Source organism: Oreochromis aureus, linkage group 9, assembly GCF_013358895.1.
Source record: "Oreochromis aureus strain Israel breed Guangdong linkage group 9, ZZ_aureus, whole genome shotgun sequence".
In the NCBI taxonomy this organism is placed as follows: Eukaryota; Metazoa; Chordata; class Actinopteri; order Cichliformes; family Cichlidae; genus Oreochromis; species Oreochromis aureus.
Window position 1 is genome coordinate 38,989,746 of NC_052950.1, and position 10,889 is coordinate 39,000,634.

A 10,889-nucleotide genomic window follows, 5' to 3' on the forward strand; every position below is an offset into this window, starting at 1 on the left:
ATGAGAGGTTTTTGGACCAATTTTGTGTTCTCCATTCTTTAAGCACCGGTTTGAGCACCGTTTAAGCACCGGCACCGTTTCAAAAGTACCGGTTTGGCACCGGTATCGGATAAAACCTAAACGATACCCATCCCTATAAGTAACAAATCAAACATAATATGATGGCTGTGTTGCTTAAATCAGAGGTTCAGGCAGGTGATGAAATCAAGCTCCCAGCACAGCTGATTTCCTTTCACACATCCATCCTGCCCACAGCTGCTCCTCTTATCAGCGCACTGCCCTGAAACTGGACTCCACCCCAGCTCCTCTCACGCCTGTGTGCTGCTGTGTAAATGCCTGCAGATGGACGTTACTGGTATATTTGCTTCACAGTGAAATGTTTCTGGCACCTTGTTGGCCATCATGTAGAGCAGAGGACACGTCTCTGTGAAGTCATCGATGGTTTTCTTCAGATCTCTGAAGGCCTGCCACTCCTTCAGGGCCTTTGGGAGCTTCCTGATCCTGAAAAAAAGACTTCAAAACTTCATCTCTGTGTGTGAACAACATATTTAACAATGAATGCCAATAAACAAGATTCATTTGTTTCTAATCTCAGATGTTTTTCATCTATCCTGCTGCTTCTCAAACTGTGAGACACTGAAGACACTAAACTGAAACGCTCACATATCCAGTTTGATGTGTTTCAGCTTTGGCATTAAGAACGTTAATGACAGATTTAACATCCAAACTTTCATGAGTTCAAATAATGTCTTTATTGTCTTTGTACACTGAAGCTGAGCTGCTGTGCTGCGAGGTCAGAGGTCAGGATGCTTTCATTGATCAGTACAGTAACGTGTCTGTTTGGGAACATGTGAGGTGGAGGCATGAACGTCCTGCTGAAGCTTTAATGAGCTGCACCTGTTCTGGAAGTCCTGCAGCTCCGCGCTGATCTTCTCGATGTTGAGGTCGGCCCACAGGATGTCGTAGTAGCCGGCGACGCTGTCGGTGACCGAGCTGTACAGACTGTAGAGTTTGGACAGCAGGGAGAGCTCCCTCCGGATCCTCTGCAGCTCAGGATACTCTGTGGGGAGGAGACGGCCGGTGAGGAAGGAGGCAGACAAACAGGAAGTGGGCGGGCGAGTCGCTCAGTCGTACCGTTCACAGGCAGCCCAAACAGCTCCTCTCCACCTGAGCAGGTGGTGTACTTCCTCCACAGCTGATCGAACTCTGCCTGAAAACTCTGCAGTCGCTCGCTGGCTTCAGCCGGGGCCACGCCCTCCACCCCCGGGCCCCTGCATTTATCATAATCAATGATATTATCAGTATGTAGCCCAGGTTCAGGGCGGGCTACATACTGAACTTGGAGGACACAAACAAAGTATTGATACTAATGTCAGTGTTGGTGCTGATAGTGTGGATATTTGGATGGCCCCGCCCAACTGGAGCAGGTGCCTCTCTGAGGTGTGCGTACCTTTGGTTGTAGTCGGTGCAGAAGCTCTGAGCCTGGCTCTGGAGGCTCTGCACTGCAGACAGCAGGTCTGTCTTCATGCTGGGCTGAATCTGCACCAGAGTGTTCTGGGTCTGCACCACCTGAAGCCACAACACACACACATAACACACACCTGCATCCCTGCACCTGTCACACGACGCCCCTCCCTCTGACTCACCAGGTCAGTGAGGTTTTTCCAGGCGTACATCAGGCCGTCCACGCACTCGCTGTTCCCGTCACCGTAGAGCAGCTCGTGTCTGTTGAGCAGGGCGAAGGATTCCTCCACCGGCCCGATGGTGGCGTCGATGCGAAACTCCGCCTCCCGAACCTCCAACAGTGAGCAGGAGAGGATTGAGTGAGGGGAGGGGCTCATGAATGAATTCTACTCTGTGGGTCGTTACATGAAGGACTGAGAGAAAAAACAGCTGAAGAAAGAAAACATGACTGAATGTGAAGAAAGTACGGAGGCCTGAAACTGCCAAAATTAAAGATAAAGAAAAGACTGAAATTGTAATTTTATGAAATAATTGATGCATAAAATAGATTTTATAGTATTTTAGTGCAATTAATGAAAGAGATATTTATTCAATTGGCTAATTTCATTTTTATATATTTATTTTGGCAGTGCCAGACATTAGCAGCTGTACGTTTATGAACAAATAAATTAATCAGAATCTAAAAGAAAAACTGGATCATTTTTCGATTATTGGGCTGAAAGAAGAATTTAAACAAAAAGAGGAGGTGCAGACGTAACACACAGCCAATCAGATGCTGGCTCACCTCTCTGAGCGCACACACACACACACACACACACACACCTGGTTCCACAGGGTGGAGAAGTGGCCGAGGTCATTCAGGGTTTCGGCAGCCTGAGCTTTCAAGTGTGACACGATGGAGCTGAGCTGCATCACCAACCTACTCCAAACATCATCATCATCATCGTCGTCATCATCATCAGAACATGCACTGATGGGCTGACTGTCATGTGATCACGTGATGAGTGTGTGAAACTGATCCCAGGTCCCACACACAGACTCCTCATCCACAGAAAAGGCAGCAGCATCAGTCTGGACAGTGAAGCCAGTTTGGAAATGTGCTCTCTGAGCTGCTCTCTGCTCCTGATACAAATTTCTCACACAGCTTTTAATTTTGTTGAACAAATAACTGATTGTGTTCGTTCTGAGAGCAGGTGGATTTATCTGACTACACGTCAAAGACAAAGAACACTGTCCAGGTTCTATGGGCTCAGATTGTGGTCATAAATATTTTGTACGTGTAAATCAGAATGTGTATATTTGTGCATCTGTAGATAAGAATTTGTGTGTGCGTAAAAAAGATTTGTGTGCGTAAAAAAGATTTGTGTGTAAAAATATTTACACAAGTTACAAATTCTTGCTGTTCAGGTCTGGTTACAGATACAAAGCAAAAAAATCCGTGTGAAACTCAAGTTTCAACTTACAAGTACGAATTTTGACCCGATTTTTCTCCCTTTCAGCTGATTGGTCAGTGTCATCTCAATCACAAATGTAACTATCCAATCAGAGAACAGATGGATTTGGCTGTCAGATGGAGGCTTTACTGAGCTGCAGGTCCTTGAAGGGTAATAGAGTTTAAAGGTGGAAGATCTTTATATAAATATCCCATAAGGCTCATACAAGCTAAGTCCTTTAACTTTTGGTAGCTGTTGCAAGGATACAGTTGTGGCATACCAGGGGTCAGAAACACCATTATTACTTTAGTATTACTTTAACACAAAATCAGGGTTGACCCTGGACCACTGCTATGAGTCACACTATGCAGCATAAAGGCCGTTTCACATCGGACGCGGCATGCGCTGCGCTCACCGCTAACTAAGAGCGAAGGATCCAGAATTTGTTGCGCTGGCTGCTGAGCTCTGCTTCTACATCGTTTTTTAGCGGCCGCTCTACGCGTGCTAGATGCGCCTGATCCTTGTCGTTTCACAACTTGTATCTCTCTGACTTTATCTCCTCTACGAGAGTTTGTGTTGCATTATGTTCACATGTTTAATAAAAACATTCATTCATAACGAGGAAAGCTTTGTAACTGTCCCGACTAGTGAAGAGTGTGTCATTTCCACAACACTGCTTTCCCTCCGAGGTCGACCGCGCCTTTGAAAACGCTCTGGAGGTCCCTGTGTGAGCACGTCAACCTGTGAGACAAAGTTTACTTGGACACACACAGATGTTTTCCTCCATGGTGTGGCGATAAGAGACGTGAAAAAGCATTAATCCTTCAAGGACCTGCAGCTCAAAAAAATGCCCCTCCAACAGCCAAACCCATCTGTTCTCTGATTGGATAGTTACATTTGTGATTGACATGACATTGACCAATCAGCTGAAAGGGAGAAAAATCGGGTCAAAATTCGTACTTGTAAGTTGAAACTTGAGTGCAGAGTTTCACACAGATTTTTTTGCTTTGTATCTGTAATCAGACCTGAACAACAAGAATTTGTAACTTGTGTAAATATTTTTACACACAAATCTTTTTTACGCACACAAATTCTTATCTACAGATGCACAAATATATGCACTCTGATTTACAAGTACAAAATATTTATGACCACAATTTGAGCCCATAAGGGGTTCAAGCCCTGGACCCTCCTACAGTGGTGCAGCAGCACTAACCGCTGAGCCTCTGTGCACCATCTGAATTTGTCGCAGGTCAGTTTGAGATTTTGTGCAAGGACTGCAGAACTTTTCTCCACAGGACCCACTCTGTGTGTTTCAGTCAAAGCCATGAAGGACGTCAGCTGCAGGTCTGACCACAGCGTCTCAGCCAGAGAAACATCATGTCGTGTCTCTGCTGTTTTACTGACCTGCTGATGTCTTTGTGTTCAGCCAGCTGTCTGTCCAGCGCTCGCAGCACCACTGGCTTCACTGCCACGTCCTCTCCTCCACTAAGACCCGCCGCCTGCTCCACCTGTGAAACAGAAAGAGGGGCGGGATGAAGCTGGAGTGCGATTGGCTGCCTGCTATCAGGTGATTTGAAAGCAGGATGAGTCAGATGAGCGTACCTGCTGCTGTTTGTACTGCAGGTGAGAGTAAGTCCACAGAGGGATGTCTTTGGTCACAGACAGCACGACGCCCACCAGCTTATTCACCACAGACTGAGACATGAGAAGGACACACAGGCTGGGTAACTGACAGCAGTGACTGACAACAGTGACTGACAGCAGTGTACAAGGCCAGTCCTTCATGTACAAGGACTGGCCTTGTACATGAAGTACAAGGCCAGTCCTGTGTGACGTCCTGCTGTAAAACCAGACGGTGGACCTGCCGACACATGAGAACTTCCAAAATGTTACTGAGGGTCAAATCTGCTCACAGGTGGACACAAATACCTGAATGTCATCCAGACTGGGTCTGAGGACCATGTTGGGGATTGCAAGGTGGATGGAGGTTGTGAGGAGAGGTGGAGGAGGAGCTGACTGGGCACTACTGGAGGAAGACACCAAGGAGGAGGAAAAGTGTGGCTGTTGTTTGGGGACATGAAGTCTGCTCCTCAGGGCCTCCAGGGAGGATCTGGTGGCTGAGAGAAAACAGTCCAAGCTCAGACGGCTTGTAGGAGGATTTGTTGGTTAAAACAGAGCAAATGTGTTTCTGTGGAAGTTCAGACTGAACAGAAGGAAGAAGGAGGACAGAAGAAGAAGAGTACGATGGTAGGAAGGAAGAAACAGGACACAAGGAGACGTGGTAGAAAGGGAGGCTGACCTTTGACCAGAGCTTCAGTGCTGCGGTAACAGAGCTGACCAATCAGGTTGTAGAAACGACAAGGGAGACACGACAGACAGCGAGTCTGATGTTTGGAGTCTGGATGAAGACACTTAAAAGACCCCTGAGGACGACGAGCAGAGATGAATGAGTGTGTGTGTGTGTGTGTGTGTGTGTGTGTGTGTGCGTGCGCGTGTGTATGTGTGACCTGGAGATTAACAGTCTCCACAGTCTTCATCTTCCTCTTCAGCTCCTCGATCAGTTCGTACACGTACCTCTCCACCTGCTGACTCTGCCTGCACACAGACACAGTGTGATGGACACACACAGACCAGCAGGACCAAAGCTGCAGTTCCTCTAACGTCCAGCAGAGGCAGCACTGACTCAGCCCCCATAGACTCATGTTAAAATAAACATGTTTACAGCCTGATACAAACTGTTTGGTGTCTAAAGATCATTAAGGTTTAAAGTTGACATTATAAGGGGCGTGGCCTCTTTGGAGTCCCTGAGCTGGACCTCTGGACCACGTCTGTACTGTTGGAGTCTGTTGGAGCATTTTTAATGACATTATCTGACCAACAATACGACTGCTGTGAGGTTGCTGTGGTAACATACCATCCATCAAGGCTGAGCTCCAGGATTGGCTACTCAGCAGTAATAGGCAGGTATCTGTGTGATGCACTAACCTCATGTCAGCAAAGAGAAACCATCACAAACATCACAGAAGTCACAGTTTTGTGTCTGAATATTGTCACATTCACTTGTGATTTCACATCTGCTGCTGAGCCTGATGATTAATATATGTAAATATGGGTTTTCCTACAGCTGAACTTCTGCTTGTTGCTTTCATTTGTTTGTGGGAGTCTTTCCTCTGACTTTATCATCACCAAGTTCTTTATTTTTCTGTGTCACAGTCTAACAGCTGGATATTTACAGCAGTGGGTGAGCGGCTCGACACAGCTGCAGCCTTTCACGTGTCAGTGTTACCAGCTCAGTGTGACAGCAGCAGCTTGGACCAAGCTTCCTGTCTGTAGCAGGAGGTCCTGCGCCGACACAGACGAGTCTTCAGGAAGGACCAGCAGACGGCAGGACGACATGGCCCGAAGCAGCCGGCCGATGCGACAGTCCAACAGGTCTGTCGCCATTTTGGCCACCAGGTCCAGGTCTTTGAGAGCCACATACACATTCTGCAGGACTGACACAGAGTGGAAGGGAATCACTGATGAATGCTTATAAAGCTGATGTCCTTTCTTTGTATATTAGCACAACAACATTGAGACGGGAAGCTGTCCGTCCTTACACCGCTCAGTGCTGAGAGCAGTCCAGGACAGTGAGGTGAGCCCAGGGGAGAGAGCTGCCTCCACACGGCCAATGAAGGGCTGCATGAGGGGGAGGAGGAGAGGCGGGACCCTGCCCACCACAGAGCTGTAGTCCTGGAGCATCTCCAGCAGCCTGGACCAGAGTCAGCACCATCAAAGAAAACACAAGTTTACCAAAATGAAGAAGAGATGAAGACAAGAGTCTGAGACGAGAAGAGTAACATCACAGAGAAAATAAATCATGATGTCATTTAATCAAGAGGCCGCAGCGCCTTGTTTCTGTGAGCTTTTCTTTCTCAGCTGCCGAATACAGTCAAACACAACCAGTACAGAGTGAACACTAGGGCTGCCAGGATTCGTCGACTAGTCACGATTACGTCGACTATTAAAATCATTGACAACTAATTTAATAGTCGACGCGTCTTTTGAAGCTTCGTAAGATCCTGAAAGACGCAGGAATTAGTAGGATTTAAGAGTGTAGTAACGGACTGAAACAGAAGATGGCAGCACTTTATCTACAAGGATCCCAGCTGCCGTTAAACGCCGAAGAAGAAGAAGCAGTCTCCAGTATCGTAGCTGTTGTCGGGTAGTGCCCAAATTCAGGGGCCGCATTTGTAGGCCGATAACGTTACAGCGACGCAACAAAAGCTGCCCAAACTCGAAGACTTCTCCAAATGCGGTTGACAAATGTGTCCTTAATTTCCCCAGATTTGAAGGATGGGTCAGGTGTATTCTTCGTGACCCAACCTATCCCAGAATTCATAGCGTGGCTCAGCCAATTCCAGTCTCCAACAATGGCGGCAGCTACTTAGTTTTAATATTACTTTTATTATTCTTTCTGGGTCACAAAATAAAGTTTTCAGATATTTTCAGGCGAGAATGTAGCTGTGTAAACTTCAAATATCTGCTCGATTTATCAGGACATCACATATTTGCAAAAGTGCTCCGATGTTCTCGAGGACGTCTGTTACCCACCAGCTCGATAGCTAGCCGGGTGACCGGCTCACTGGAGCCGGCGAGAACAGTGAACTACCGCCGGCACAAACACCCCGCGGTCTTTCGCTACTCAGGTTTAATATGATATATAAGTCACTTAGATAACTTAAAAATGTTACTGTTTGGCTTTTTTCAGTGTTTTATTTGTTCCTGAGTAAATCGGTTTGGCTGAGATTAAAGTTACAGTTTTCACACAGCTGAATAAACGTCACACAGAAAACTGATTATCAGAAGTGTGAGATGGTCGAGACTTTACTCCGGTGTCCTGTTATATTTTAGACAGCAAGGAGCAGACGGCCGAGTTTATTAAACTCCACCGAAACAATCTGCAAATTTCATTAAAAGTTTAATAAACTGTCATCTTGTCTTTATTTTTGGTTAGCACATACCTTAAACACTATGAGCTGTCTATAACACTATAAAGCTTATATAACTATCATTAGCTGTAAGCTAATGATAGTTATATAAAGCAGACACATGCTGGTGCAATAAGCGGTACGTTTTTCGTCCAATTATGTCGACTAATCGCAAAAATAATCGGTGACCAGTCGAATATCAAAATAATCGTTTGTGGCAGCCCTAGTGAACACACACACAAAGTAAATCAGAACAACAACCAAAGAAAAGACATTCACAGCTGGAAGCTTTGGCCTCGCCACACATCTGGAGTGAACAGCTGCTCTCACCGGCTGTACAAATCTCTGAGCTCTGATTCTCTGGAGGTCATCTTCTGGATGACCTTTGGCACGTTCACGCCCAGTTTGGTCATCCACCGAGCTTCCTGCAGCACCTCCAGCACCACAGGGTCCAGGTTCACCGAGACCTCCTGAAACAAAGAGGCTCTTTCAAATGTTCAATAAAATCTAAAATCTAACAGCAAATTTAAGGATCCAGGATCCAAAGGAAAGTGGAGTGTGTGGTGTTAGTTCACTGTCTGCAGAAACAAAAGCAGTCGACTCTGGACTGTCAGTCACATGACTCAAATGTGTAAAAACTATTTGGTCAAATCTGAAAAAGATGATTAGAAAGTTAAACCCACACACAACCATTAAAAGCTGCTTTCATTCAGTCGTCACAAACCTTGCTGTCTTCATGTCGGACCAGCAGGGCGGCGCTCAGGCAGCGTGGCGTGCTCTCTGCAGCCTGACTCCACCCCTGCAGGTGCAGCACCTCGTACTGCAGCAACACCACAGCCAGCTGGTTGTAGCTCCGGATGACTTTAGTCATCTCTGATCCCTGAGACAGACACAGACAGGCGGCGTCACCGAGGACGCGCTCATAACAGAGATCATGTGACTGATGGGGTAAAGTCAGAGTGTGCACCTTCAGGAAGTCAAGCTTCTTCTTCAGGATCAACATCGGAGCTTCAACCTTCCTGAAGAGCTGCCGGCTCCAAAGGACCCTGCCTGACACCTGAGAGAGAGAGAGAGAGAGAGAGAGAGAGAGAGAGAGAGAGCGAGAGCGAGAGAGAGAGCGAGCAATAATAAAAGCTCTATCAGTAAATAAATCATCTGTATTTCTCAATAGAAGCACAATAGAAGCACAATAGAAGCACAATAGAAGCATCCTTCTTGTTGTGTTGATAGTGGAGAGTTGCACACAGATACAAGAAGCTGTCATCATGTATGAGTGATGTCGTGCTGTGATGTCAGCATTGTGCGCTCCATGTTATGTAACGTAGAACAAAGTCTTCACTTTCATGTCAACAAGAACTTTGTGAGCTAACCACCAACCTGTCGACGCCCATGCCAGCTAAGCTAGCTGCCTTCCTCCGTTCACTGCTGCTGGGGTCACAGTGGTGACTGCTTATGTAAAGTCTACACGTCCTTTTTCCCACCAGTTCCTTTGGCACACCTGAGGCGTTCTCATACCAAACACAATCTCACTAAAGAGTTTTAGTCTTCTCAGTGGGCTTAAAAACCTCCAAAGAAAGACAGTCGAGGTACCAGATGCTCTAACCCCCTCAGCAGAATCCTTGTCAAAGCTCTACGTTCCCTGGAGAAGACTGGCTGGATGATGTTCTTTGTAACAGATTGAAATGAAAGCTATATAACAGTCTTTACAGTCAGCTGTGTCCCTCTCTGTCTCTGTCCTCTCAGGTCTTGTTGTTATCCAGAGCACAGTTAGACTCATGTGCAAGTTCACCATGTAAGCGACTGTTTCTCTGTAAGAACGTCACACACATATCTGTTCCCAGGATAACTTGGAAGACGTGTATAAATGAAACCTGCGTTATTGCCCCGGCGAGCACTCGCAGAGACCTTCACTGTGTAAGCTTTCGCTTCCTTACAAGTAAATCAAAGTGCTGGACCAACTTTCCTAACAGTAACACATGAGAGGAAGTTGTTTTGTTTCAATGCTTGTAGAGTCAGATCATTCATGTTACTCTAGTTTCTGACCTTCTACAGTGGCAAAATAATTTAAACCAGGGTCTCAAACTCCAGTCCTGGAGGGCCGGCATCCTGAAACTTCTCCTTGTGTCCCTGCTGCAACACACCTGAATAAAGTTAGTAGGTTGTTAGCAAGACTGTATAGAACCTGACAGCATGTTGAGGAGGTAATTCAGCCATTTGATTCATGTTACAGCAGCTCATGAGTGAATGAACAAACACTTTAATTCCCTTGAGTAGGGTTAGGAGTTGCCATCTCAGCATGCAGTCAGGTTCTACAGACTCTTGTTAATGACCTGCTAATGTATTCAGGTGTGTTGCAGCAAGGACACATGAAAAGTTTCAGGACGCCAGCCCTCCAGGACTGGAGTTTGACACTCGGATTTAAACTAGTGAATTTCCTGCTGGTGTTTGTGAGCACGGGGTGAGCAGGTGTAAGTACCGGCGGCAGGTTGCGTCCGATGGGCGGCCGGTCCTTGTGTTTCTGGTAGGTCTTCCTCAGCAGCTCCAGATCTCGGCTGTAGCGCTGCAGCAGCAGCAGGTAGTACTGCCTCAGGTCCAAGCGAGCCAGCGGACCCGACTCAAACATGGCCAATAGTTCCAGCAATCTCTGCGTCTGAATCCAGACACATTGTTTCAGTTCTGTGTGTTTGATACGATAAGAAGTCGGTTTCAGTTCTGATTGTGTGAACTCACAGAGACAGACCGGCTGAACCAGACGTCCAGCAGAGACCGAAGACACTGGAACACACTCTGAACCTGGAGCTGGAAGTCTGCATAGTCCCTGTCAAACTGAGACACACAGAGCTTCCTCAGGACTGAACCACAACTCGTAACAGCTGGAAGAGCGAGGTAAGCTGAAGCATCTGCAACCACTGAGTTATTTCTGATCATCATCTAAGACATAATTAGACAGAAACACACGCTGTCTGAACTAAACACACACTGTTGTTGTGTTGTTACTGAACACACTGACTTCTCTTAA

The 10,889-nt window shown here is 46.6% G+C and overlaps 1 protein-coding gene across 1 annotated transcript in view; it reads right to left on the minus strand.

Annotated features, from left to right (window-relative positions):
* Positions 1–10,889, minus strand: part of LOC120441849 (dynein heavy chain 5, axonemal-like) — a 60,390-nt gene extending 49,501 nt beyond the window's left edge. The window contains 18 exon segments of the mRNA XM_039617297.1: positions 390–501; positions 898–1,060; positions 1,135–1,271; positions 1,451–1,569; positions 1,647–1,796; positions 2,287–2,446; positions 4,305–4,408; positions 4,503–4,595; positions 4,830–5,017; positions 5,200–5,284; positions 5,408–5,495; positions 6,187–6,394; positions 6,500–6,651; positions 8,201–8,340; positions 8,595–8,750; positions 8,838–8,927; positions 10,347–10,520; positions 10,601–10,889. Coding sequence (XP_039473231.1) covers positions 390–501; positions 898–1,060; positions 1,135–1,271; positions 1,451–1,569; positions 1,647–1,796; positions 2,287–2,446; positions 4,305–4,408; positions 4,503–4,595; positions 4,830–5,017; positions 5,200–5,284; positions 5,408–5,495; positions 6,187–6,394; positions 6,500–6,651; positions 8,201–8,340; positions 8,595–8,750; positions 8,838–8,927; positions 10,347–10,520; positions 10,601–10,801 — 2,520 coding nt within the window. The 5' untranslated portion in view covers positions 10,802–10,889.